The sequence below is a fragment of the Adelges cooleyi genome, unplaced genomic scaffold (genome assembly GCF_023614345.1).
Source record: "Adelges cooleyi isolate 19-005CV unplaced genomic scaffold, UGA_ACOO_1.1 ACOO_flye_CR_arks_rails_tigmint_CR_PRNA_168, whole genome shotgun sequence".
Taxonomy (NCBI): Eukaryota; Metazoa; Arthropoda; class Insecta; order Hemiptera; family Adelgidae; genus Adelges; species Adelges cooleyi.
Window position 1 is genome coordinate 77,077 of NW_026095825.1, and position 27,684 is coordinate 104,760.

Sequence of the window (27,684 nt, forward strand, 5' to 3'; positions counted from 1 at the left end):
TATTGTATTGTTAATGTTTTTGTTATCAATGCATTTTACCAGAGCTAACTTCTTTGTCGTTAATACGGTTGGACCGCGGTAAGTGTCTCCGTCCAGGTTACCACAGGATAACAGCCCTGGTAACGACGACCATGGTCCATAGTCGACTTATCTCAGATGAATGTTGATAAAATTATGCCAAACAATAAAAACATAACAGTACAAAATACAAACATAGATTAAATATATTTAAATTTTAATCTATGATACAAATTACAAAAACATTACATTTTCACCGAAACACCGTAAGCAAATTTCCAAAAATAAGTTATTTCAAATGGCTCATCATTTCAAAGAGGAAGATATCGATGGTATGTCAGCAATATTATTTGTAATGCAGTATTCAGACAGGAAAACGTTTTAGTAATTTTCTCGTTTGTTGTCATACTTTTCTAGAGTTCAGAGAATGTTTTTACCTGTTCGCCAGAGAAGGTACCATCAACAAACTGGAAGAACTCAGCACTATTATGAGGTCTTTGGGAATGAGTCCAACAATTACAGAACTTAAGAAATATTTTTCTGAAAACAGTTGAGTAAACTCGGTACAAATAAATCTATCAAGGGCTGAAACACTTGTAGAACTTAAAAAGGAAAATGTTAACAATATTGGACAATATTTAAAACTGTAAAACATACATTGTTTGCCCCTGTTACTATCAAGCCCTGATTATTTGGTCGGACGGTAAAAATAAGAAAGGAAATTGAAAAACTATGGCCATATGTTTTTATAGGTGCCATATACTAGATTGAATACAACTTTATTCTATTATTTCATAAGCTGTTAATAGTCCAATTGTTTCAAGAAAATGTTTTATAGAACAAACAAAGTTTTGTGCAACTCATCATAAGTGTTCTTGTACAAATAAATGATATAAAGATATTTTTTTAAATAGGTTGAAAAAGATCTATTTTCTTTACTATTTACACTGAAAATGCTTACAAAATGTTGATTACAGGGGATCAATTCAGTTAAAAAAAATGTAAGAGTGAGCTTATTTTTCTAGTTTTTGTTGAAAACCGATATTTGGCCGTTTTTTATGACTAACAAATTAAGTTTTATAATTGAGAAATTTGTAATCTTAATTTTTTATTAGAAGTAAACATTACTTTTTTTTTAATGAAAATCAGTTCCAACAAAACCTAGTAATGAAGTCGACAGACTTTTTACTAATTGAAATCAGGCCGTCCAAAATAGTCAACATTTTGCAAAGTTTTTTTTAATTTAATATCATCACAAATCAATAGTAATTAATGTTAAAAATTCTTTTATTGGTTTTGGCATTTATATATGATTATTGAGTACATGCTGTTTTTGTTAACTCTGCATTTTTCCGTTTTTCAGATGGAAAATTACATTTTCCGGATTTTCTCAAAGTAATGCATAATCACTGTCGCGTCGAAAAATTACCTGATGAAATTTTAGCTGCATTTAAAGCTAACGATCGTTATCATAGTGGTACTATTTATGGGAAACATCTTAAACATTTATTACAAGGATGGGGAGAACGTTTAAGCAGTAGAGAAGGTTAGCTTTTTAAAAAATTGAATTGTTAACTAAACAAATATAATATAGATACCTAATACTATGTTATTGTGTTTTAGTTGAACAAATTTTTCGAGAAGCCAACGTCAACCCAAATGGTAAAATTAACTATGATGAATTCGTAAAAATTGCTTGTGCGCCTATTCCAGACTACTATTAGTTCAGTTACAAAATATGTGTTTCTTAAAGATGTAAGACGCCGTTGGTGCACAGGCGACATCTGCGACGGGCAAACTATTGAAACTATTAGAAACTAATACATTTTATCAGTTTCTATCACTAGTAATAGAAAGTAAATGGTGTTTGTATTGTAATTGGGCCTTTAAAATTGTGTTAATATGTATAACAATAATATAATAATAATTAGTTGAAATTTTGTTAATATTTATAAACCAATAAAATAGATTTATATTTTATTAATAAACAAAATATTATATTTTAATTAAAACATTATTTGTATGATTATGTACGACGCTGCAAAAAAAACTTCCTAATATAAGTTTTACTTTTTTTTTTTATATATGTTACTAATGTTTATCAAATAGACATTTTTTTTTCTTGTCTGTTAACTAGAAATTATTATGAGGAGTTTAAATTACATAGAAGTACATAACGTTAAACATATGAAAGCTGTATAAATTGGCAAAAGAAAAATTATCAGACAGAATCATCATTTGAAGATTTAAATAATTAATGCATACGTACATAAATCGAAATAGTATTATATAATTATATACGTACATAAAAAGCATTTTTTTACTAACCAACCTATTAATCACTTTTTTTTTTTTTGATATTTTATCTGTTACATAATGCGAACAACATTCAATTGACAGACACTAGGTATTACAACTCAAGCTTAATAGAGACCTTTAAGCCGGCGCGCCTCATACTTGTTTAACGACGCCTGAAAATTGACCTGAGTCACTATTGTACCCATTAAAATTTTCTTGATTAACAAACGAAAATAATATTGTAAAATATGTCTTTTTTGAAAGTCGAAACCAATGTTCCATTGTCTGCGGTCGACGATGCGTTTTTAGCTGAAAGTACAGAAGCTGTGGCAAGGTCGTTGAAAAAATCACCGTCTGTGAGTATTTGCTTCAACTGTCAGTTTATTGTGTGTGTTTGTGTTAACTTAAAAATGTGTTGATTATTATAATATTTATTATTAACAGGAAATTGCGGTATTTGTAAACGCGGATCAACCAATGATTGTGGCGGGTTCTGAACAACCGGCTGCCTTTGTGGTGCTTCAAAGTGTAGACGGGATAAATCCGATCGACAACAAGAATCATTCGGCTGCGTTGTTTCCGTTGATAAAAAAATATTTAAAAATCAACGACGACAGGTAAATCATCTGGGAAAAGTTCTCAGTCCAGGCACAATATAAAAATCAAATTCTAAAAATGACTGGACCTAATTGTTTTTAATAATATATTATAAGTATAATAATTAAAAATACCACAATTTTTAAATTTCATCTTTCAAAAGTTTCACCGAACCTTAAAGTGATCAGTTATAACAATTCTTAGGTAAGTATTTATAAATTAAGATGGTTATTATTTTTTACTTGCAAATACATAAACTCCTAATGTGTAAACAAAAAATATATCAATTTATAAAGAAACATTTTCCTAAAATCAAGATTTTTGCTTAGAGTAGTTCTAAATTAAGAATAATATTATCATATATTAAATACTACTAGTAATTAAATAGGTATAATAAATTTAATTTGTATCAAACATAATATACTAGTGTAAATATTTAAATCTATGTTGCTATGCACTTTCATTATAAACTTTTTTTGAAAATAAAAAGGTCAATTCTTATATTAAAAAAAAAATAAAACTAAGAACATCAAAAGTGAGTTTGACCGACTAAATCTGATTTCATTATCGTATTCAAAAAATAATTACATTTAGGAGTAGGTATAACAAAAATCAAAATTGTAAAAAAATAGTTTGTGATCACAACTGCATTTATGACAGATATTTTGCTTAAACAGGAAGACAAAGCGGATTAAAATAAAAATCTCAACAAATCAAAGTATTTGTTTTAACCTTTGACCGCCCTACAACTAACCATCGTACAACCTCTTACGCTTTACTAGCAGTTTATTTATTTTATAAGCATTAAAAAACCATTAACAAAATAGCCACTATGTTAATAAATAATATGTATATAATATTTGTAATAATTTTTTTCATCGTCATTTCAGAATTTCTATTGCTTTTACTGCGGTTGAACCGTTTCACGCTGGAGTCAATGGAAAAACCTTTATACAATAATAATTGTATGAACTCAAGCTGTGTAGATATGAATTTATCGATCAATGTTTATTTCAAAAATGTATAAGCCATTAAAAGAAAAATCGTCAATTTTATTACAATTTTAAATGTATCCTCTTGAAATCGATAATTTCGACATTATAAAAAAAAGTTTTAACTGTTTTTATGAAAAAATTGCATTTGCAATTGAAAACTTAATTTTTTTCGTTTTTTCATTTATTTTTTATTATCCTACAAACAAAAAATCGATAACGGGTCGTGAACGAGACATTCGATTCTGAAATACCTAGTTTATATTAGACATTAGTAATTAGTATAATGATAATTATTAATTAAATTACTTTTGACCGTTGCATTACCTTCATACAAACATCTGATTAAGCCATTCATAGGCCCTAAGCCCACGGACTGTCATGTTCTCTTAAAATAATTACAAGTTGTAGTTTTTCTAATAATAATAATTTGGCCAAGTGCTGCCCTTACTATAGTCCATAACCTCACTTCACTCCTACTTTCATGAGCAACACTATTTTTTTTATTGCTAACACAAACTTGGCCACAATGTAGATATCACCACTTTGATAGGCTGACTTTTTTTAAGAGGGGATTTAAAACTTTTTTTTATGCCCCATTCAGAAACTGGCCAAGTATTAAGCAATACAAATAAAAAAAACAATGTTACTCATGAAAGTAGGATTGAAGTGGGGTTATGGACTAAAGAAAGATCAGAATGGCCACAATGTAAATATCACTACAGCCCTAAACCACTATTTACAACCCTTATTATGTGATTAGGATCTGGATGGAATGAAAAAGATATTTTTCAATATTTACAATTTGTTTATTTTGTTAACTTCTATGCCTTGTATACATTTTCCCATATAAGGCTCATGATGTAAATTGTATGGATTGTATTCCTTTGTTAAAATGTTATAAATTGTTATGAAAAACATGGGCATGTCTCATTTTCACATTATGTAAAATTAAGAAACCAAAAATCTTACACTTACAATAAAAAAAACCAAGCATAGTTTAAACCTGTACAGTCCAAACCAAGTACAGTGCTTTTAATTATTTTTATATTTTTTTTTTAAACATATTCATAACTGTAATTATTTTTCTTTTAGGATGCACTCTCAAAAATTAGACTAAAATTTGTTTTAGTAAAATACTGTTTTAATATAATTCTTTTAAAAATAGTTACAGTCTACTTAAATCCTAACGGCTAAAATGATAAAACATAGGACATGCTTTAGCCTGCTGGCTCCTGAATAGTGATTGTTTCTGATCTATAATCTTGCGATTTATGATGATAGTAGGTATAGTCTTAGTTAGGTACCTATATTATATTCTAGCCAAACGTTTGCATGACGGCGACGACTAATGTCCCATGCTAAAAAACAATCGAGAAACAAGAAAATCACAAATTTGTGGAACTTATTGTGTCTAAGTTTATAAAATAATAGTTAAAGCAACGGACGCAATATACTGGTTTATAATTTTGTATTTAAATTTTAAATTCAAAGCTAAAGTAATGAACTAGATTATTTTGTCGAAAAATGTTTTATTTATTTTAATTAAAAACAAAAACTTTAATTAATTATTAGTACGTATGTACAATTTTTCATTCTGGTTCAAATACACGTTCGCTTTTGCCACCTCTTATTGATATTAATTTGTATTATAATGATACTTATAATTAGCTCGAGAATAATTTTAAAGAACATACAACAATTTTTACTAAACTAATATTTTAGTCACTGTTTCTGGTGTAGAAGTTGGCAACGTAGTCACAAAAATTCGTTTTGCTTGTCCGTACCAGGAAGTCTTTGATAATACCCCAATCGAGTACGTAGAGCCTGGTTTTAAGTCGGTTAACTGGAAAACATTTTTCGAGTTAGCAAAAGTAAACATCAAGTATAAAATAAATTTAAATCAAAGAAATTATTAAATATTTTATTGGTTTGAATGAAATCCGTAAGTAACAAAAAAATATATATAACCTTTAAATTAAAAGTAACTATAATATCCAAAACTTCATTTATAAAAACGAAGGTCCCATTACATATGAGTATCAGTACAAAATATAAATAAATAGCAGATGAGGAAAGAGTAATGTAATTTTATAGTTGAACTACAATTTACATTTTAAACTACTAATTGTAATCCAATAAGATGTCGATTTTATTTTTCTTTATTTAGAAATAAACGAAATTTCACATAACAAATTTACCATGCAGTTATAAGATGGAATTTCTTTGGATTACATTGATCTCAATATTGGAAAGAGTGACACAACAAGTTTTTAGACATGGAAAGTCTAAAGTCTTACTCAACTCCATGAAACGGTGTTTTATTTGGATTTTTTTTATCTATGACCTTCTAGCCCCACATAATATATTTAGCTTCAATATTGACTTTCACGGTATAATCAAATTTATTTATGGATACACCTACTTAACTCTGCCATTCTGATTATAATTTTATTGTTTTAGTCATTAGCTCATAACTTTATGACAATTAATTATCAAAATATCTACTATTATTTAGAACGAAATTAGTGGAAAATTGTTAGAAAGAATTTTGAAGTTTTGGCGTCTTACCGTGCAGTTATAAGTTGGAATCTCGTGCGTTACATTTATGTATACAGCAGGAAGGCTGGCACAACAGGTTTCCATGTCTAAAGCTGTAATTTCTTCAGTGTTCACAATGAACGATTTTAGAACGCCGTTTAAAATCCACGGAATGTCCCATTCCAATGTGATGTTGTTTGAGCCGATAAGTGTGGCTCTTAAGTTACCAGGCTCGTCTGAAACTAATGAGTATCCGTATTAAAAACGGCATGTCTCAAATGAAATATCAAAAAATACCTATTAGAATATTATGACTAGGAAATACCTACATCCATCTATGAAGTTACAGCTCACAGACGCTGGCAACCCTCCTTCTGGATAATCATGTGATTTGGCTCTAATCTTAATTCGGAAATATCAAAATGCAATATTATTTTATTGAAACACCAGAAAACAAAATTTAAGATTATAAACGATACCTTGAAAGTGTATTGGTCCTTTGGCATTAAATTTGAAATGGTCGCGCAGTAATAATTTGGCCAACCCGTACATTTGTCTTTGTCGGCTCGAATTTCCTTTAAAGTTGATGGAATTGCGTCTTTGGTGATCGTGATTATAAAACCTTGAACCTCAGTGTTGTCTTGGTATCTCCAACGAAGAGATATTGTTCTTTGTTTTGAATCTTTTTTGTAAACAGTTAAATCGTCTACGGCTGCTAAAACTAAAAGTAAGTGTGCATTAATAACTGTACAAACTAAAACTATAGCAAAGAATTACTATCACTTTCTTATACGTTTTACTTACATTTGGATTTGGTTATGAACGGTATGAACAGCATGCAGTCTGGATTAAAACCATTGTTGGTTTTAATATAAACCCGAATCTCGTAATTTGTGTCCGGATTAAGGTCGACGTACTCGACCGTACTCTTCTTTGTGTGGTTCAAACTTTGTGTACCGTCTTTTAAATTCTACAACGAAATATAGCCATTTAAAATACCAAACAAATTATCATGCTCTAGTGTATAGTTTAACGGTAGTTGTTTTTGCACGGCTAAAAAATGTATACGTGCCTTCAGCACTAAATGATATCCCGAAAAAAATCCGTTAAGCTTAATGCATTCATTTTTATCGAACGTCCAACTAATCGTCGCCGTTTGATTTGTCAGATACAAAGGATGATTTTCGTCCATGACGGGTGCTAAACTCGGTACTGTAATGTAAGGAGGACACAGTTTAGGTAGATTTGTATCCCAATTAAACACCACAATGATATGAATCTAGTGTTTACTCGAAGATGGTGTTACAATGAAAATTGAATTCTCGTATGATTCTGTACCGGATGTGCTGGACTCGACGTTTATTATATACTGTGTGTTCGGTATTAGGTCCAATATGTCGTATTCCATTCGATCGTAAACGTTAACACTCGTCCAATTACTTTCGACAACGTGCCGAGAACAACTGAGATATCTGTTTACCTTTAGAATTTTTAGTTTATATTAATAATCAGGTATGCCATTGTGCAGAGATGGGCGAAATGGATTACAATCCGTAATCGAGTACAAAGGGATTAGGTACCCTAATCGTAGTCAGGGATTCATAAAAAAAAATTGGGTTACATTTATTTCAGTAATTTACTGGTTAATCCAGTATGGATTACGGATTATTAAAATTAGAAATGTAAAATATTAAACTGATTGTGGTATGGCATGCTATTTTTCAGATTATAGAGGTAAACAATTATAATAAACTGGTAATAATAAGTTTGTTGCAATAATAACAAAATTAATTGATCTTACAAAATTTAACAAAATCATTAACCCTGTAATCCTGGATTAATTGTTAATTCATAATCCATATTGGTTTATTTGTAATCCATCGATCGGACGTATTGGAATAACTGATTATTTTTAATACAAGCAATCCTGGATTACATTGATTAATTAAAAAATAATCCTGCGATCCGGGATTAATAATCCTGCCCATCTCTGTTGTTGTGTAAGTTATGTAGTGACTATAGAGTTTGTATAAAAGCCCATTTTGTAGAACCAATTTCAAGGAACCCGTTTAATGTGATTTTAAATGTGTTGACAGAAAACACATTTTGCGTTGTTTATCTATGCGTTTCATTAGATTAAAACTAAATAATATAGAATCGAATGAATGTGTCAACATTTTCTTGGATTGAAATATTCTGCGGATGATTATGTTTGCATGTGCAATTTTCATTCATACTGAAAATATAGCTGCTTCTATTGTTTGACATTGAACGGTTGGTTTAACATAACTAAAATATTACAATTATAAATACAAATATTACGTTACTCTGTATTTAATGACGTAAGTCAATGGTACTCTCATTAAAGGATCAACTAGTTCCCAAGTCAACCGAATACTTTTATTGACATTGTCTATTTGGCCATTGATATTTCTCAGCGAAACGACGCCTGCATAAATAAACATGAATTTATTTTCTCGGTTATACATAATACACGTATATTATCATATTATAATCTGATATTTATTTTGCATAAAAAAAAAATTGATCCAACTTTTGATAATTGTTTTGTAAAATAAACTGTTTACCATGTGGCTTAGTGACGATTTGATTCACTTCTATCAACTGAGTTAACGAGTTAGCTGAATGCGCTTTTATTTGGACAGTGTAAAGATACCCAGGTATCAGATTCGTGAAATTAAAACTATTCGAATCTCCATTTATTTTGTTTTCAGACACCACACTTTGATTCAACATTAACGTTAATTGGTAGTAGTCGATTTTGCATTCGTTTTCACTTCTCAAATGTTGCTTATAAATTGTACATTTTAATTTAATATTCAATAACCCTAATTTAATTCTAAATTATAAATAGTGAAAATAGTGCACAAAACTAGACTAGTTTTATAGTAAACTAGATTGGCTCGTAGAAAGGTCAATTATTATATTTTAATAACGACAATATATGACTAAATTTACCTTTTTCCAAGTAGCGGTAATAGTATATGGATCATCATTGGATAATTTCAGCTCATATGTAATGTTGTTAGATTCTAAATAATATAGTTGTACTGATGTGATTTTCAACTATATTTTTTTCTAAGATTTAATATTATTATGCATAAAATATAGTCTTTGTTACCGTCACACGTTGTACTGTACTGAGCTTTTATAACATCTTCTTCATTAAAATTTCCGTCTTTTGAAATAAATATAGCACCAACTGTATAAGTGGTCGCCACTTTTAATCCATCGATGACTTCCGTGATTTTCGTTTGATATAAATCTCTCAATTTAACGTTTTTTATATCTGTATATTGAAAATCTGTTTCATTCAAGTGAGACTTAAATAAAGAAAAAAGTTAATTAGATTTTTATTTTATTTAAAAAGTGTGTTTTTAACTATTGAGAATATTTACATAATAAAATGTATTTATTAAAAAATTATTCTACCATTGAATATCACTTAGTTATTTAGTTGCCGTCACAACCGGTCTTAAAAAAATACCTTATACATTATTTGGTAGTACATAGCGTCGTTACTGTAGTATGTTTTCAATCCATTAATATTGCTACGAGATAAGTCTAGACTCAAAACCATAGAATGTGTATCAGAAGACACTAATTTGGGAGCAACATTAAACCATGGATACTCTGAAAAAACGTGTGATCGTAATATTACTGATATTTTTAAGCGTTAGTAAACAATTTAAATACTTTCTAAACAGTTAGGCATCATAAAGCCATTTTCACATCCTTTAGTACAAACGCCCGAGAATATATTACACTGGTCAGAAATGCAATTTTCAGAACACTTTTGCTTACAGCCAAACCCATAATATCCTGATAGACATTCTGAAACATGACATTTCTGTGTTACCCAATGTTGTACTTTAAAAGTCAAGCTGTTAAATATAATATCGTGTATGCTACCATCTTCACATAGTTTTCCTGAGTATCCAGTGGAACACTGACAGTTGAAATCTTTAGTACACATTATCATTCCTTTGCAAAATTCTGTCTTCATTGAACACAACCCGAAACAATCGTCGCCGTATTTATTTGGACCACACGCTTGTAACATATTATGTACAATATTACAAAGTTATTAATTATTATTAGGGCAAAATTGATTTTTATTAATTTACCATATGTGCAATTATCTCCTTTAAAACCAGGTGGGCAAACACAGTCGTAATTTCTATATAATCCCCCATTACTACAGGTTTCTGTTTTCGACATCATTTCAACGTCGTAGCGATTACTAAAATATTCTATAAAAGTTAATTGAATTACTAAATATTATAGTTAACGTTTTAAATATGGTCTACTGTAAAAATTTTATGGTGTACTGTAAATAGGTAGATTAAAAACCATTGTCATATACAATAAATTATATTTATATAATATTGTAATACATATTTTACTTCTTTAAAAACCTCCACGTAGCTTTGCATAACCTAATAGGGTATCCCATATCGCTAAATTGTCTTAGGCTATTTTATGCGAGACCTGAACGAAAAATGTTATGCTCAGAACTATGTAGATGATTGGACTATAGTGGCGTGATGGGTATGTTTCCAGAATTGTTATGCCTGAAAACCATTTTGAACTTGCCTTAGAAATGCCTAAATACTGTGTACGGTGGTACAATAAGTACGGTCTAGTTGTAAGCCCAAGCAAATCTAAGGTAATTATATTCACAAGAGAAATATTAGGAATTGACAATACTAAAATCCTTTAAAACTTAGCGAACAAGATTTAGTTTCAAGTCAGAAATAAAATACTCAAATGTTATTCTAGACAAGAAACTAATTCAGCAAATACAAGTTCATAATAGTCGAAGAAAGGAACATCACCATCCTTACCGATAGTCAAGCAGCTCTAAAAGCAGTGAGCATGATCTTAAGTGATTTCAAAGATGGTCTTTGAATGCTCAACAACTTAGAAACCCGTGGCGAGGAATAAAAAGAGGAATAAGTAAAGCTGGCGTAGTATTAAGATACTGCGGAGTACCGGAAGTAGGTAAGAAAAATCTGATTTCCTAAAAAAGGAGTTAAAACAACTTACATCGGTCCAGAACCAGTGGCAGAACTCTCAGAACAAACTCTAAAGATACTACAAAAAAAAACTGAAGCATAAAAAAATATGAAAGCGTCTAGTGATGTCTAGACAATCGAAGATTTTTATGAAACATCTTGGTATATTACTGGAGGATCTTAAAAATACAAACAGAAACCAAATGAGTACATTGGTTGAACTATTAACAGGTCGCTGACTTATGCTTAAACAATTACATACATAGGGGATTACAGAATCACCATTAGGTAGGAATATTAGAGAAGCGAAGTAAACGTCACACCCTTTACTTTCTAACTGTGGCTCCTTAGAGGGAATTTATCTTTGGCAAACCTTTTCCCAGAAAGAACAAAATCAAATAAATAGGTTTAAAAAGATGCTGAAATTAACAAGGGCCTCAGGACTCTTAAATACACATAGCTATTAGACTCAGTAAAAAATTAGCGAGATAAGGCTAATTGGAAATAGGACTTCGGTAAGAAGATGCGCAGAATAGATTTCCTTTCTAGTGCCCACTCCATAACAAGCTAATGAAAACCCTACGAATGGACATTTTTTCAAGAAAATTACTTTTTTCCGATATTTTGTATTATAGAATTAAAAGTTAAGTAGCTGTATATAGTATTAGTTTTATTTAAACAATGTACTTTACCAAAAGCTGCGTAAACCTTGACTTCTGATGGAAATTTTTGCAACGGAAAAACAGAATACACCTCTTCATAATCTGCACATAAAAGTATAACTATTATAAATGGCAAGGGCACAACCATTTAATTTTGTTAAAAATTAAAGTTTTTATCTAAACAAATATTGCCTTTTCAATTTTTTTAAATCCGGTTTATTACATTTGAAAAGGGCTTACCGTTTGATTCGGGACATTGTGCTATTCTCTTCAATCCAATACAATTTTCTTTATTATAATTAGTGTATAAATTCAATCGCAATTCGTATTCTACATTTTTCCAAAATGATTCATTTAAACGTAAAACTAATGTTTGTAAATTCTCCTGAAAATGTAATACAGTGGAATAGTATTATAGTGATAATTTATGTGTTTATTAATTTCTTAAAATTATAAAAAAAATTTACGATTGAAATTGCACTTTAATTTCAATTTGAACTTAAAATACAAGAAACCGACTAGGTAATAGACAAATTCTGTTCGAATGCATTATGTAGGTAGTTTTAAAATAAAATGTATTATTACATCAATACAACAAACTAGTTTTTAACTAGGTATCTAGTCAGATTTCTGAAGAGTGAGGATGACCTGAACGGGTTGAACGTTTAAACATTTATATTTTATTTCTTCTTCTTCGCCTTCGCCTTACACTCCCAACTACATTGGGTCGGCCACCCTAATCCTACACCTCCATAGAGCTCGATCTCCTACATCTCGTTTAATCACCCCAGCTATCCCCATATCACTCTCTATTCCACCTACCCATCTTTTCTTCGTCCTTCCTCATCATCTCTTTCCCTCTACATTCATATTCATAACACCTCTCACTGCTTTCTTGTCTACTGCCCAACATTCCAACCCATATAACGTTGCTAAGAACTTGAACCTAACAACCTCACACACATCATCATCACCCATCTGCATTACCTGTCTTACCCTATAACTTTTTCCAAAATCAAGCGCTTCCCTCCACTCTTCAAGTCTCTCACCCAATTTTTCCGGACTTTCACACACTAAAACTACATCATACACCATCATGTACATTTACATTTGATTTAATATTACAATTTAACTCACCGTCTGTACAAAAGTATGTGAAGCAATTGGATTCGAATCATTTTTTCTAATAATATCCATTGTCATTGAACAGGAATTTATGTCTTTTAACACGTAAGATATTGATACACATCCTTGAACCATATGATTTGATGTCCAGTTTATGTTGAATGACTCAGAGTTAACATTACGAAGTGTTAAATATTCGTAATCAGTTCTCAACGAGGAAGACATAATATGCTGCGCCATTTGTGTATGGTTGTATTCGTAGGAGTGCCGACCGTACACTATAATTTTGAATATCTATATTCAGTGGTGCAATTAGGAAGAGACTACCTGACACCTCTTTATGTCGTTTGAACTCTGAACCGTTGAATCGCTTATTGAAATAAGGAAATAGGCTCACCATTTTTTACTTGAATGTTTTTTTGGTGGCAAATTATTTTGTAGAGTGAGACATTGTAATACGTTTGTACCTACATATATATACTAAACAACGCTCTGAAGCCTATAGCAATATATCATTTGTTAATTTTAGACTCCTCAAAATATCTCAACAAACTCATGTGGACCATATTTTGTAACATTACGGTGAGATTCCTTCCCCTTCCCCAAAGACTGTGAAGCTTAATGCACCACAGGTCACTGTACAGAGAATACCCCACAAAGATATACACTCGCTGTACAATTATATCTTAAGATTATAATTATGTTTTTAATTTTTTTTAAATAAATAAATATTTATTTAAATACAAATATTCATTTTCTTTAGTAATTAAAAAAAAAATAGTAAAGATGTTTATAAAGAAAACCTTTCCAATTTTTAGCTAACAAAAAGTATTTTTGGATAACCATTCGAAGCCCGATTCGCTGTGATTATAGGCAAAGTGAATTTATAAATCTACCTTGGTTACAAGAAATTAGTAAATCATGTAAAAACTATCAATTAGGTAAAACTGGTTAAATTCGCTAATCAAATGTTATATTACCAAAGTATACAGTTTTATACATTATGTATTTACTTGAAAGTATAGTTAAAACAACTATTATTTATTTGTCAATTGATAACAGTTTAAACGAATTGACAATGTCAGCTGAGCATAAAAAACATCCAAATGGGTAGATGTCAATATTATGTGATTAATAAAAAAAAACATTGTAAAACATTGAAACATCTATTATTACTTATCAGTTATCACTTACCATCGTCATAGACCATTTCAATTTCCCCACGGACATACTCCCAATTGGACATTTTGTCATTACCTACATACATGAAGTAAGAATGGTCATTGGCAATAAACTCGAGATTTCTATTTCCCAACTTCAAAATTGCTCCATCGTATGTTATTGGTAAACCAATAGCATTTTTTCTTAAATGAATTTTGACTTCATAACAAATATCATTCCAAAAACCTTGAAAATATACATAACAAAAAAATCTAAATAATTAGATGGTTTTTATTATCAAATAATCAAAAATAATTTCTACGTTTTTTTATTTGTTGGTTAAATTTTGGTAAGTTTTATATTGCGTTTCTTACTTTCATTTTTGTAATGGTGATTATAAAAATCTGGGTAACTCCTATCTCTTGGATTATCTAGAAAAAAGAAAGACATTCATTTTAATAAAACCCACCTTCAATATTTCATAAAATATCGACTGTATTTGGTAAAAGTGAAATAATTGTAAATTATCTATTTTGAAATTGTTGTATTTATAAATAAAATTAAACTTAGTAAATCTAAATTGAATTACTTACGGCAATAATATCTCGCTTCCGATATTTTCCTTAACTTGGCAATCACTGTAATGTCATAATGAGTATCTAAACAATTATATAATCATACTTTGTAATGAGTTTTGTAAAAATGTTGGTTAATTGTTTATACGTAATATATTTAAATATTTACTACATCGACCACAAAATAGTATTAAGTTTTATTACATTATGAAAATAAATACTTGATTTATGAGATTTTAGGTCTGAATTTAAAATATCCGCAGAAGAATAACTAGAAACTATTATAACTAAAAATACAACAATGTTTTTGGTACTTAATTTCATCATACCGTTTTATGTGTTTATTCGAATGAAATGAATAAACTACTAATGTATAATATATGCTATGTTTAGCTTAAAATTACTACAAAAACAATGTTGTGGAGTTTTCGTTTGCTTTTATTCTGTACTTTGTACAGAACCTACTATTAATATAATCCTATTTAGAACCATTACCATTCGATTAGATTAGTTTCCACTAGCACTTGTTTTCCTAAAATTACATCACAACAATAATATATTATTCTGTACAGGGTGATCAATTAAACGTAAGAAATTCTTTTTCTCTTAAATGGCACTTTTGTAGGTTTTTTTTTTTTTGGAGGCCCTTATCAGTTAAAATTTCAGCTAATTATTTTTACTTATAGTTAATTTAGTGTATAGGTTACCATTTAAATTTCAAAAGTTGATAAAGCTCTGGAAAATACAAAAAAAAGGTAAGTATTTAGTAATTTTTTAATATTGTAAAATAGCATAAACAAAAATGTTTTCAAGAAGAAAAACTATAAAGTCTAATTATTTTTTGAGAAAAAGAGCATTTTTCCATAAAATTTAGTAGTATAGTTATAAGTAATATTATTGAGTAATTTTAACTCAATGGTAATCTCTCTGTTCAACTGAACTCGATTATAACTGTTAGCATTTTACCTAAAAGATAGTTTGTTGGGCCATGATTTAAAAAAAAATCATCCATTTGTCCTTCCTCTTAAAAATCGAGAAAAGCACCAAAAAAATGTACATATTTTTCAACTTAGAATTACAATGCTTTAAAACTTTTTTAAAAACTGTTAAATAGTTGAGTTAGTTTCATATTCGTATGGAATATTTTTAAACATAGTACCAACGATAAACATTGTCAAATCACAAAAATAACATAAAGCCTTTCCTTTTAAAGGGATAGACATTTTTTCTTTATTTCACTTTTTATGCAAAGTTTTAGTGATTGATGTTTTTTGGTTGTGCTTAAATGGTTAAAGCCGATGATTGGAACCAAAACAAATCTTTGCCAATTACCATTTTTGTTTAAACACAAAACTATTAAATTAAAAAACGATAAGAAACATAGCGCACTGCTGTTGATCGGATTTGTTTTTTGATTAATAACATATTATTATTAGTCGTTGACCTTTGTTGTTGTTGACGTCAGCTGCACTCTAAACAAGTTTTTTTTTTATTTTTTATTTTATTTATAGTAATTTACACCAAACGGCTTTTTATAAATTAGACAATAATATATATATATATATATATATATATGTAGTGATATTTAAAATACACAAATCAACCAAAAGAAAACGAAACAAAGCAAAACAAAACAACAAAAAATATACATAATAAAAAGGTAATATTGAGAGGTGTGGCCTTAACAAGAATAATATAAATCATAAATAGTTAAAAATTCCCATCATACGAATGAGAGGTACATTTTTAGTGAAATTGGATCTGGTAGTAGGAAGATAAAAGAACTTTTTAAGTCTGGTGTATAATATTTTTTTTTTGCAAAATTCATTTTTTTTTTCTTGCTTATCATACATCTCCTTAACTTTTTACTGGCCTGATGATACATTTTTTTAATAATTAAAAAAAAATCGTTTTGTCTACAATAGTTTTCGGATACATTATTGAGGCGCTACTCGAGTAAATTGGTCCAGTGAAAAAAAAAGTTAACAGACACAAATAACACACATCATTGTAGATTAAATACCTTTTTAGCTACGAGTCGAAGCCAAAACATCAGCAATTCATATTGAAGTATACAATAAAAGATTATTTCAATTAGACCATAAAAAACATATATTTAGTAAAATATAGATAGTTCGTCTAACTGAACGAATTTAATGTACATATTGTATTATTAAATTAGATTATTGTAAGGTTTCATCGAGTGATAAATCATCTCATAGAGCCATCTCCGTCGTGGTTGAAATTTCTCGTGTAGAGTTTGCCAACGTTGTCACGAAAATTCGATTGGCTTGTCCATACCACGAGGTCTTCGACAAAACACCGATCGAGTATGTGGAACCGGATTTTAGGTTGGTTAACTGAAATATATGAATTCAAATTACTTTTGCAATACAACGTTTAAGCTATGCTTTTTACTGAACTGGCAACAAAAGATATGCCAACGTTTAAGATTGACATTGGTTCGAGTAGTTTAGTTGTAGACTTTTAGTGTAAATAGCTATTGCTGCTATTGTTTATTAACAGTATCAGGTGTATTTCCAGAACACGGTAAATTTCAACAGTTAAACGTTTCAAAAGATGAACTTACAGTGCAGTTGTAAGTCGGTATTTCTTGTGTTACATTTATTTCTACATCGGGAAGACTGGCACAACAAGTTTCCATGTCTAAAGCTGTAATTTCTTCCATGTTCACAATGAACGATTTCAGAACACCGTTGAAAATCCACGGAATGTCCCATTCCAATGTGATGTTATTTGAGCCTACACGAGTAGCTCTTAGGTTACCGGGCTCGTCTGAAACTGAAAATTATTCATAAGAAAAGTGACTAATTGATTGGCGCAACTTTAAGAACTTGACTTTGGAAATAGTTGCGAATAACACTTACACCCATCTATAAAGTTGCAGCTGACTGAAGCTGGCAGACCTCCTTCGGGGTAGTCTTCCGACACAGCTTTCACCTTTAATACAAAATATGATATCCAAATAAAATACAACTAATAATAATTCAATAAATAATTATAAAAAAAATCAAGAATCAAATTATACCATAAAAGTATACTGGTCTTTAGGCATCAAACTTGATACGGTCGTACAGTAAAAGTTCGGCCAACCTGTACATTTTTCTTTATTTGCGCGGATTTCCTTGAAAGTAGTTAAAACGTTGTCTTTAGTTATTGTGATCATAAAGCCTTGCACGTCAGCGTCTTCGGGGTATCCCCAACGGAGCGATACTGCTCTGTGTCTAGAATCTTTTTTGTAAACAGTTAAATCGTCTACTGGCGATAAAACTGAAAAAGAAAATGTGTTTTGGATACAAAATATTATCTTTAATAATAAAAAAAAGGCATAAAATTAATTTTTTTACAAGTATGTAATGTTCCTATTAGTGTTGTAATTTGGATTCGAATAGTCGGATTCGAATACCTAATTTTTAAAGATTCGAATATTCGAATAGTTGAAAAAAAAATATTTGTAAATTAATTATTATTACTATTTGAATATTCGAAGGATTCGAATCCCGAATATTCGAATATTTCCCATCACTAGTTCCTATACCGTCAAGTAGCTGAGCAAATAAATGTTAAATTCGGGAAAACCCTAAACAGAGTTATTCTATGATTTATCCGACTTTAACATTTATTTTCTCAGAAACGTGCTAGGACAATAATTGAAGACCTTGAGGCAACAACAAGACATGTCCTTTTTTAAAAACATTTTTTTTTTTCAAAACGTTTTAAATTCTAAAAAAAAAAATTTTTAGAATATTTTGAAAAAAAATGTTTGGGTTTTAAAACATTTTGAAAAAAAAAAAAATTTAAAAAAAGGGCATGTCTTGTTGTTGCCCCAAGGTCTTCAATTGAAAAGGCAGATTTGGATTTCTCGTAAAAAAACTATCGGACAAGGTAGGTTTCATCCTTTGGATCAAACTCACCCTAAATTTCGTCAAACCGTGTCATTGAACATTAATAATATGCGTTGATATCATTGTTACATGGCCGTTAGCTAATTTTGTTACGCATTAATTTACAATCTGTTTGGATCATCTTACATTTCGATTTCGTTTTAAACGGTACCGATAGCATATAATTTGGATCGAATCCATTGTTGGTTGTAATGTAAATTTGAATTTCGTAATTTGTGTCTGGATCGAGGTCAACGTATTCCACTGTATTCTTTTTGGTGTCGTTTACCGTTTCCGTATCATAATTTAAATTCTAAATAAAATATTAGTAAATTCCAACGGTTAATTGTTTTATTTTTTTAATAGGGTGCGAAAAATTGTGGATACACGCCTTCAGTATTAAATGGTATCCGGAAAAAAATCCGTTGAGTTTAGTGCAATCGTTTTTATCGAAATTCCACTTGAACTTTGCAGTTTGATTAGTCACGTATATAGATTGGTTTTCGTTCATGACAGGCGCTAAGTTTGGTGCTGTAAAACAGTGGCCATCTCGTTACAATATTAAATAATTAAACTGTAATATACGTTTCGTGCAACTCTTTTTTTTTTTTTACTCGAAAGTGGCGTCTTAACGAAAATAGTATTCTCCTGAGATTCCGAATTAATACTGGGCTCGACGTTTACTATATATTGTGTGTTAGGTACCAAGTCCAAGATTTCGTATTCAAATCGATTGTATACGTTAACAATTGTCCAGTTGCTTTCCACGATACGGCGAGAACAACTGAAATATCTGTTGGCCTATTAATATAGTACGTAAATTAAAATATATTATGTAAAAGTGTCAAATACTTGCATTTATTCGATGGTTAAATAAATGAAATCACTTCTAAACAATCATTTTCAGGCATTGTCTTAACTATTTTAGAATTTAAAGTCTAATAACCGCCATTAGTACTAATAGTTATGGACCCAAATAGAATGGGAGTTCTATCGAAGCTTCCGGAAATAGAATGAAAAAACATATATTTTAAACAGCTGTACCTTGTACTTAATAGTGTAGGCCAACGGTGCTTTCATGTTTGAATCGACCAGTTCCCATTTCAAACGGATGCTTTTGTTAAAATCGTCTACTTTGCCTACGATATTTGTTAACATAATGTCACCTGCATTGTTAAATTTTAAATAAATAAAACTTTATATAAATTATAATATTGTTTAAATCCCAATAAAAGGCTATTAAAAACATTTTTTTTTATAAAAAAATGATATTAAGTTGTGGTTATAATACTTTTTAAATGCATAATTATTATCATCATATAATAACGTTTTAATTATTTATTTATAACATAATAAATGTAGGTCTGTAAATCAATAACATATTTACCATGAGGTTTAGTGCTCATGTGAGCCATTTCTTTTGACTCAATTAAGCCTAAAGCTGTGTGTGCTTTAATTTGAACAGTGTATAAATAACCTGGTATTAATTTTGTGAAATTATAAACGTTTGAATCTATTCCTAATTTGTTTTCAGACACAGTTTTGTCGTTTAAAAATAGAGTTAAATTGTAGTAGTTAATTTTGCATTCGTTTTCGCTTCGTCGGTTATGCTGTTTAATCAAACGCAATTAATTAATATTATTAATATATTTATTAATTAGTATAATAAAAAATTACCTTTTTCCAAGTTGCGCTTATCGAGTTGAGTTCGTTATTGGACAATTTCAGTTCATAGCTTATGTTCTTAGGCTCTAAATAATATAAACGAATTTTTGGTTAATGTTCAACATAGGTAGTACTAATTGGTCGTCTAAATGTAACACACCTTCACAAGTCGTTGCATAAAGAGACGTTTTTATTTCTTCGTTGAAATTACCGTCTTCCGAAATCAATACCGCACCTACTATGTATAACGTACCGAGTTTCAACCCATCTATGATTTCTGTTATATTTTTCTCCTTTCTCATATTTTTCATATCTGTATATTGAAATTCTGATTCACTCGAATCAGCCTTATATGAAATAGTAAATATAAAAAAAATGTTTACCATATTTAACAACATATTTGTTATATATACTCCAAAAGCCGTTTGAGTAGCGACTATTATATTTAAATTGTTTTTTTTTTGGCAGGGCTTAAATGTAATTGTTGTAGTGTTGTCTGGATGGATCCAAAAATATAAAAGAAAAATGAGAAAAAATAATTATAAGTCTATTTGTTTTCATAATATGTAATAATTTTTAACAACAATCTGAATAAATATGTAGATATGTCTTAATTATATGTATTTCTATGGGCTTTATTTGTTTTGCTAAGAAAATAATTTTATGAAATTACTGCACACCCTTACATATCTTAATAAAATTCGCAGATCAATTAATTTAAAATATACTATCAAACTCAAAATTAAAATTTTTTAAAAAATATTTCTGTATTAACTAAGAAATATTCGTTTACTAAATAGTTTATTCATAATGGTAATTCAATATTTGTTTATTTCTCTACTCCTCTCCCCTAACAAATCCTAAAAACATTATCATGCTTCTAAATATTATTATCTAGTTTAGCTCAAAATCTCGAACAACCTTTTTAATACTATATTTGTGAATGCTCGTAGAAAACAACAAGTACTATAAAATATGTAATGCTTATAAAAAAAAAATTATATTCGACATTTATAAATCGTTAAAATTAAAAAAAAATACCTTATACATTATTTGGTAGTATGTAGGTTTTTTCTCTCGTCCCCCACCAATATTGTCTTGAGATAAGTCTAAATTCAAAGTCATAGAGTCCATGTCAGATGATATTAATTTAGGAGCCGTCAATAGCCATGGGTATCCTGAAAACAAATAACAACAACCCATACCACTAGTATTTCATGCAAATTGTTGCAAAAACTTGTGTAAATATAATGTCAATTACTTTCTATGCAATTGGGCATTATATAACCATTTTTGCATCCTTTAGTACAAGTACCAGTGAATATATTACATTCACCAGAAAGACAATTTTCGGAACACGTTTGCTTACAGCCGAATCCATAATAACCCCGAGGACATTCTAAAATAATGGCATATTAATTGTTTGTATGTACTTTTAGAATAAAATCACCTAATCATAATATTACCGTATTCACAAAATTCTCCGGTGTATCCAGTAGAGCATTCGCATTTGAAAAAGTCAGTACACATTATCATTCCTTTGCACTCCTCTTCCTTCGTTGAACACATCCCGGAACAGTCTTTACCGTATTTATTCGGTCCACATGCTTAATTATGTAAAAATTATGAAAATAAAAATGTCATTAATTTATAGTAAATACAATTTCTCATTTATTTACCTTTTGTGCAATTGTCTCCTCTAAAGCCAGGTGGACAGGCGCATTTATTATTTACATATATGCCTCCATTATTACATGTTTGTTCTGTGGCCGCGTGAAAATTAAGGTTTGTTCGACCTTCTACAAAAATGTATTCCTTAATATTATTCTATTGTTGTAAAAAGTAATTCAAATTATTGATATAATTTACACTGAGCTTTGTTCAAGTAAATCAATAAAAGCTGCTTAATCTCATTAAAAGTGCGATTTAAAGAAAATTTCTTTATGCAAAGCATGTTTCAGAATATTATAATGCAATTATTGTTGTTAGGGCTGGTTTTTTATTTGATAAGTCAGACTTGCTCTAAAACATGTGTCTAGGGATTTTTAATTCGGTCACTGCTCAGCTCGATTATTCAACACAAATTTAATAGTTATGGGTACAATCTTGAGTATATATTGTACATTATATCATACAATATATACTCAATAGTACAATGTATATTATTTTTATATACTGTGCTATACCAAAAGGATAAATTCCTGGTTGTGATGGAACCGTTTTCATAGGAATACCAGTATACACTTCTTCGTATTCTGCATAAAAGTAAAAAAAAATAATTAATATTTGTTAATTGTATACATAATTTTATTTCGTCTAAATAAAACTAAATGGAGATTGTTTATGAATGTACATTTCAAAACCAAAAATTTGGTGTTCCTTATTTTTGGAAAAGTACTTGTCATTATAACCATTCTTATTAGTGTTTGGTTAATCTTGCTTTATTTTTTTATAAGAACACCAATACATTATTACTTATAGAAAAATTAATTTAAAACAACTCTTGCTCTATACTTTTCTTGATAAATATAATATTTTCTTAGCTAATTGATTATGTAGTCCAAAAGTAACTTACAGCTAACTCGACGGCCAACATGTTAAAAATAAACTAAATTACACTATGTTATAGTATAATATACTATATTATATAAGTATTACTATGCTGTAGTAGTAATGTAGTATACTTGTTACTTATAAATAGGCTTAAAACTTGTTGTTATACATATTGAAACCACTTAAAGGAGTTAGATTGAAAAAAAAGTAGAAGAAAATACCCATTTACGGCTAAAGGCCAACCTAGATTATTTACCATTTGGTTTGAGGCATTGGACTATTCTCTTTAATCCAATACATTTATCTACTTGGAAACTGTTATGAATATGAAGTCGCAATTCGTATTCCACATTCTTCCAAAATGTTTCGTTTGTACGAAATACTAAAGTTTTTAAATTTTCCTGAAAAATTAATTAGTATGTGTACACTGTGCAATATAACATATCCTATCTAATTAGAGCTAATATATGTTTAATTAGATTAGTAAACTTAATATTAAATATAAATTTACATTAATTTAGTTCACTAAATTAATCTAGTTTTCATTTATTGTATGCTTCAATGTTACTTTAAATATCTTTTTTACCTCGGAATCGAGATCGGTAATGGAAGATATTTAAAAAAAAAATGAAAATAAAATTATTATCTAACAGAAAAAAAAAATACTATTGTTAGAGATTCAGTTCTATGTATTACATGATAAAACAAATGCCACATAAATAACACAGTGCTATAAAACTACCCTGTTGTATTAGAACCATTAATTTAAAATGTAGAAAATGTTGTTTAAATCTAATTAAAATAAATATAAATTTAATCACACTTACGTTTGTTTGTTCTAATGAATAAGAAACTACCACACTTAAATCATCTTTATCAATAATTTCTAATGACATTGTACAGTAATAAATATTTTTTAGCACGTATGATACTGATATGCATACTTGAGTCGTGTGGCTGGATTTCCAGTTTATACTTAATATCTCATCGCCTGTATTTGTAATTGATGCAAATGTGTAAGGAGTACCTAAAAATTATAATATGTAGATACTAAAACTATAAGATATATACTAACAAACCATACTAAAACTAGCGGTGTTATGTATCAAGGTCTGATTACAATTTATAGAATGTCCCTAACAAAATAATGGTATATTTAATGAGTTCTGTTCAAAAGTTTCAAAATATCACTTATCTCTAAATTAAAAATCACAATTTTAGCTCCAATGTGGCGCTGAGAAGGTTTTGGTTTTAAAATTAAGTTATTATTTTATTTTTATTTTTAATACATCTTTATGTTTCGATCAACGGTAAACTTTACCCGTGGGCCCGAATTCTTTATGTGTCTTCTTTATAGTGTAGAATTATACCTGTGATGCTCATTATATAATGTATGGCTATGTTGTATACTTGATATTTTAGAGAACATAACAGAAACATGTAAACACACATAAAAAAGTATTATTCTTATAAATAAAGTAAAGTTTTGTTAAACTATAATAATATATATATAGATAATATGATAAATTATATAAAAATAGACCCCTTAAGTCCTCTCCTATTAATGCCTCTAGACTACTGTTTAAACTTGACAAAAAAAAAATTAACATTGCTGTAAAATGTGAATAACAATTCTTTCTAAGAAACCTACGTATTTAAAACTTAAATAGTTGAACATTTTTAGTTATTAATACAGCTATTACTGTTTATTACTTGACAATGAACTGGGCCCAATGTCTTCATCATACTCGCTGTCAGAAATTTGACTATGGTCCATTAACCAATAATATTTTCTGTCATCTTTTATGTATTTGTACATATTTTCATTACTTCCGTCTGCAATAAACTCGAAATCTTTGTTTCTAAAGTTCAACACTTCTCCGTCGTATGCAATTGGCATACCAATAGCATTCTTTCCCAATTTAATTTCAACTTCATACTGATTGATATGGGGACGACAACTGACAAAAAGGCCTTAAAAAAGTTATAATATATTAAATAATATTGAATATTTGAATATTGAATAAAATGTTTTTTAGTTATGTCTAAATTATTTATAATAAGAATTTTGGACGTTGTCATTTAAAAATATCAAAAAATGTATAAAACATTTCTAAGTACTTTTAATCAATTTGATTTACTGCAAATTTAACAACAAATAATGAAAGTTTAGCATTATTGTAGTATTAATCATATCTAAACGGTTAACTTAATTATTTGTAATTTTATTTATGAATGCATAAACATATTTTGTAGTTTTATATGTATAAATACTTACCATCAATTACGTGACAGTTTGTATCGTTGGTTTTCTTTAACTTGTAAATAGCAGTGATATCATAATTATTACCTATATAATAAAATAAAAACATATGTATTGTTATAAATTGGTTGACGTTTGTATAATGTATGTAAAGTTATGTATTATTAGCTTCGATGCGGAGTAGAGAAGGTATTGTATTAACAATGATGTGTTTTATTTTTAGTTTTGTGTCTTTAAACGATCTATCTTTTAAACCGCTAAACTGATTTCTTTCAGTTCTAGCAACTCTATAGATCGAACATTTTATCTAATAGGTACTTTAATGTGGCTAAAAATTAAAAAATTCACCTTTGCTCCTTTCAAATTGAGATAAACATAAAAAATGTACATATTTAAGGAAGATCTAGAATGGAACTATAATATATACAATATTCTCAAAAATTTGTAGTAATAAAGGGGAAAACTACACTTGGTTTTTTTAGTTTATCTCAAACTATAAAACTTATTTCTCTAACCCATTTTATTTCTTTTATATCCCTTACTTGTTTCAATAAACCAAAATTCATTACATATTTATAGTATAAACTATACACCAAATTTGTTTTACGGAAAACGTTTTTAACAAAAAATATTAATGCTGTATTAGAAAGAGGGTTCAATGGACGAATAAAAAGTATATCTGCACCATAGTTGAAACATATATGAAATTTCTCTTAGAGTATTTGAATCAATAAAAATAATAAATTAATTACAGGATCTTCTTAAAATAAAATAAATGTTCCTATTAATACCCCGACATTTGTTTAGAATCTGCACCAAAAAAATCATTATCATATATTTGTATATAATAATAATAATAATATTTCTTTATTACGGAAATAAATTCCAGTTACAAAATAACTTTTTTTTTTCATACATATAAAGGTTCATTATCAGTAATTTAAATGTAATAAAATGTACAATTATATGTATAATTATAGGCTGAATCTCCTTGCTAAGTAATTTTTCTAAAAAACTGTAAAAAAAAAAAATTAAATTAAGACTAATTACATTTCTAGAAGATAACAAACTTTTATCTAAAAAATCAATTTGGTTTTTGACCTGGTATAGGCACAGAAAAAGCAATGAACTAGATAACAGTAACAAAGTGATAGCCGTTTTCTTAGATTTAGCTAAAGGTTTTTATACAGGAACCATAATACGAATACTACCTTGTTTTTGAATAAGTAATAATAGTCTTATTTAATTTAAAGGTTACTTATTAAAAAGGAAACAAATGGTTAGAATAAATTATGTTATAGGCAAAAGCGCTTCATTAATTATGGCGTTCCCAAAGGCAATGTTCTGGCACCCATTTTGTTTATTTTGTACACAAATTCGATTTGTAGCATTAAAATTACAAAGACTTATATGTACCACCAGTAAAGTCCCATAACAAAAAAGTGACTACTATGTTTACATTCAAACGTTTTATCAATGGTAATAAAAGTATTTTTTTTTTTTTTTAATAAAAGAGAAAATATAATATAAAATATTTCAGTAAAATAAATAATAATAATAATATATTACTAACTAATTGTATTATTATAATTTATTATGAAAAAAAATAATACCTGACGTGTGTGATTTCAACTCTGAACTCAAAATAGCCGCAGAAGAAGTGCCAAAATATATTGTTAAAATTGCAAATACGACGATTAAAAAACTTAAAAAAATCATTTTACTGTTTTATGAATACAAATATTGTTAGCTACTAGTCCATATGCTGTGTCTAATTAGACAACAGTACTGAGAAATAACTGTTTTATGTAGAGTTTTAACTTGACTTGGTACTGTACTTTGTAATAGTAATTATCTAAATATAGCGTTCAGGTATATTATGCTATTAAATTATCTACTTATGATTAGTTTTCTTTGGTGCTATACAGCGTGATTGGGGCTATCTAGAACAATTATTTCACTCTTGGTTCTAATAATTGTAGTATAGGGTTTTTGTCATAAAAAGACCTGAGTTTCCAAAACAAATTCCATTAAACATTTCACCCCCCTTTCTCCTTGATTACATATCATAAGGAAAAACTACATTATTATTATTGCAGGTACCTATACTTCATAACTGGTTGTATAAAATATTAGTTATTATTCCAACAGTAATTATTTTTTGTGTAACACGATATTGTATTTAAAAAAAAACAATCGTTTATATGGGTTGCTAATTAAAAATCATGTTATATATTATGTAATATAATTAATTTAAAACGGGTTGTTACAATTATAATAGTTTTACAAA

At 28.7% G+C, this 27,684-nt stretch overlaps 4 protein-coding genes across 5 annotated transcripts; 2 read left to right on the plus strand and 2 right to left on the minus strand.

Moving 5' to 3' along the window:
- The first annotated feature begins 187 nt into the window (after nucleotides 1-187).
- On the plus strand, nucleotides 188-1,968 carry LOC126833057 (uncharacterized). The gene is made up of 4 exons (XM_050564179.1): nucleotides 188-350; nucleotides 436-567; nucleotides 1,382-1,564; nucleotides 1,642-1,968. The coding sequence occupies exons 1-4, from the start codon at nucleotides 317-319 to the stop codon at nucleotides 1,740-1,742; spliced, it is 450 nt and encodes a 149-aa protein (XP_050420136.1). The 5' UTR covers nucleotides 188-316; the 3' UTR covers nucleotides 1,743-1,968.
- Nucleotides 1,969-2,408: 440 nt separating this feature from the next.
- On the plus strand, nucleotides 2,409-4,071 carry LOC126833058 (macrophage migration inhibitory factor homolog). The gene is made up of 3 exons (XM_050564180.1): nucleotides 2,409-2,672; nucleotides 2,761-2,933; nucleotides 3,804-4,071. Exons 1-3 carry the CDS (start codon nucleotides 2,565-2,567, stop codon nucleotides 3,871-3,873), a joined length of 351 nt encoding a protein of 116 aa, XP_050420137.1. The 5' UTR covers nucleotides 2,409-2,564; the 3' UTR covers nucleotides 3,874-4,071.
- A 1,013-nt stretch (nucleotides 4,072-5,084) lies between these two features.
- LOC126833055 (uncharacterized) lies at nucleotides 5,085-15,410 on the minus strand. The gene is made up of 22 exons (XM_050564177.1): nucleotides 15,230-15,410; nucleotides 15,027-15,092; nucleotides 14,808-14,864; nucleotides 14,467-14,679; nucleotides 13,285-13,550; nucleotides 12,388-12,532; nucleotides 12,178-12,249; nucleotides 10,595-10,720; nucleotides 10,380-10,520; nucleotides 10,164-10,301; nucleotides 9,955-10,100; nucleotides 9,589-9,790; nucleotides 9,426-9,499; nucleotides 9,035-9,257; nucleotides 8,774-8,895; nucleotides 7,737-7,926; nucleotides 7,519-7,658; nucleotides 7,251-7,416; nucleotides 6,926-7,167; nucleotides 6,776-6,848; nucleotides 6,477-6,688; nucleotides 5,085-5,751 (listed from the first exon to the last, which is right to left on the minus strand). Exons 1-22 carry the CDS (start codon nucleotides 15,333-15,335, stop codon nucleotides 5,614-5,616), a joined length of 3,258 nt encoding a protein of 1,085 aa, XP_050420134.1. The 5' UTR covers nucleotides 15,336-15,410; the 3' UTR covers nucleotides 5,085-5,613.
- Nucleotides 15,411-16,667: 1,257 nt separating this feature from the next.
- On the minus strand, nucleotides 16,668-27,217 carry LOC126833056 (uncharacterized). Of its 2 annotated transcripts, XM_050564178.1 has the most exons (21): nucleotides 27,008-27,215; nucleotides 25,410-25,481; nucleotides 24,845-25,105; nucleotides 23,959-24,158; nucleotides 23,388-23,532; nucleotides 22,765-22,833; nucleotides 22,258-22,377; nucleotides 22,045-22,185; nucleotides 21,840-21,977; nucleotides 21,620-21,756; nucleotides 20,739-20,925; nucleotides 20,591-20,664; nucleotides 20,301-20,523; nucleotides 19,958-20,079; nucleotides 19,528-19,714; nucleotides 19,305-19,444; nucleotides 19,061-19,226; nucleotides 18,058-18,299; nucleotides 17,897-17,969; nucleotides 17,599-17,810; nucleotides 16,668-17,368 (listed from the first exon to the last, which is right to left on the minus strand). In XM_050564178.1, exons 1-21 carry the CDS (start codon nucleotides 27,111-27,113, stop codon nucleotides 17,225-17,227), a joined length of 3,159 nt encoding a protein of 1,052 aa, XP_050420135.1. In that variant the 5' UTR covers nucleotides 27,114-27,215; the 3' UTR covers nucleotides 16,668-17,224. The 2 variants fall into 2 exon arrangements, 1 of the variants encoding a protein (XP_050420135.1); XR_007684834.1 differs by lacking the exons at nucleotides 16,668-17,368; nucleotides 17,599-17,810; nucleotides 17,897-17,969 and having other exon boundaries at nucleotides 18,177-18,299; nucleotides 18,944-19,226; nucleotides 27,008-27,217.
- Nucleotides 27,218-27,684: the final 467 nt, after the last annotated feature.

Coding starts and splice junctions, on each gene's coding strand:
- LOC126833057 (XM_050564179.1), top strand. CDS start 317: ATGGCTCATCATTTCAAAGAGGAAGATATCGATG. Junction 568..1,381: donor GAAATATTTTTCTGAAAACA/GTTGAGTAAACT, acceptor TCCGTTTTTCAG/ATGGAAAATTACATTTTCCG. Junction 1,565..1,641: donor ACGTTTAAGCAGTAGAGAAG/GTTAGCTTTTTA, acceptor ATTGTGTTTTAG/TTGAACAAATTTTTCGAGAA.
- LOC126833058 (XM_050564180.1), top strand. CDS start 2,565: ATGTCTTTTTTGAAAGTCGAAACCAATGTTCCATTGTCTGCGGTCGAC. Junction 2,673..2,760: donor CGTTGAAAAAATCACCGTCT/GTGAGTATTTGC, acceptor TATTATTAACAG/GAAATTGCGGTATTTGTAAA. Junction 2,934..3,803: donor TTAAAAATCAACGACGACAG/GTAAATCATCTG, acceptor TCGTCATTTCAG/AATTTCTATTGCTTTTACTG.
- LOC126833055 (XM_050564177.1), bottom strand. CDS start 15,335: ATGATGAAATTAAGTACCAAAAACATTGTTGTATTTTTAGTTATAATA. Junction 7,659..7,736: donor CATTGTAACACCATCTTCGA/GTAAACACTAGA, acceptor CTTACATTACAG/TACCGAGTTTAGCACCCGTC. Junction 6,689..6,775: donor CTGTAACTTCATAGATGGAT/GTAGGTATTTCC, acceptor GATACTCATTAG/TTTCAGACGAGCCTGGTAAC.
- LOC126833056 (XM_050564178.1), bottom strand. CDS start 27,113: ATGATTTTTTTAAGTTTTTTAATCGTCGTATTTGCAATTTTAACAATA. Junction 21,757..21,839: donor AATGCCCAATTGCATAGAAA/GTAATTGACATT, acceptor ATTTGTTTTCAG/GATACCCATGGCTATTGACG. Junction 19,445..19,527: donor CGTTAAGACGCCACTTTCGA/GTAAAAAAAAAA, acceptor ACTGTTTTACAG/CACCAAACTTAGCGCCTGTC.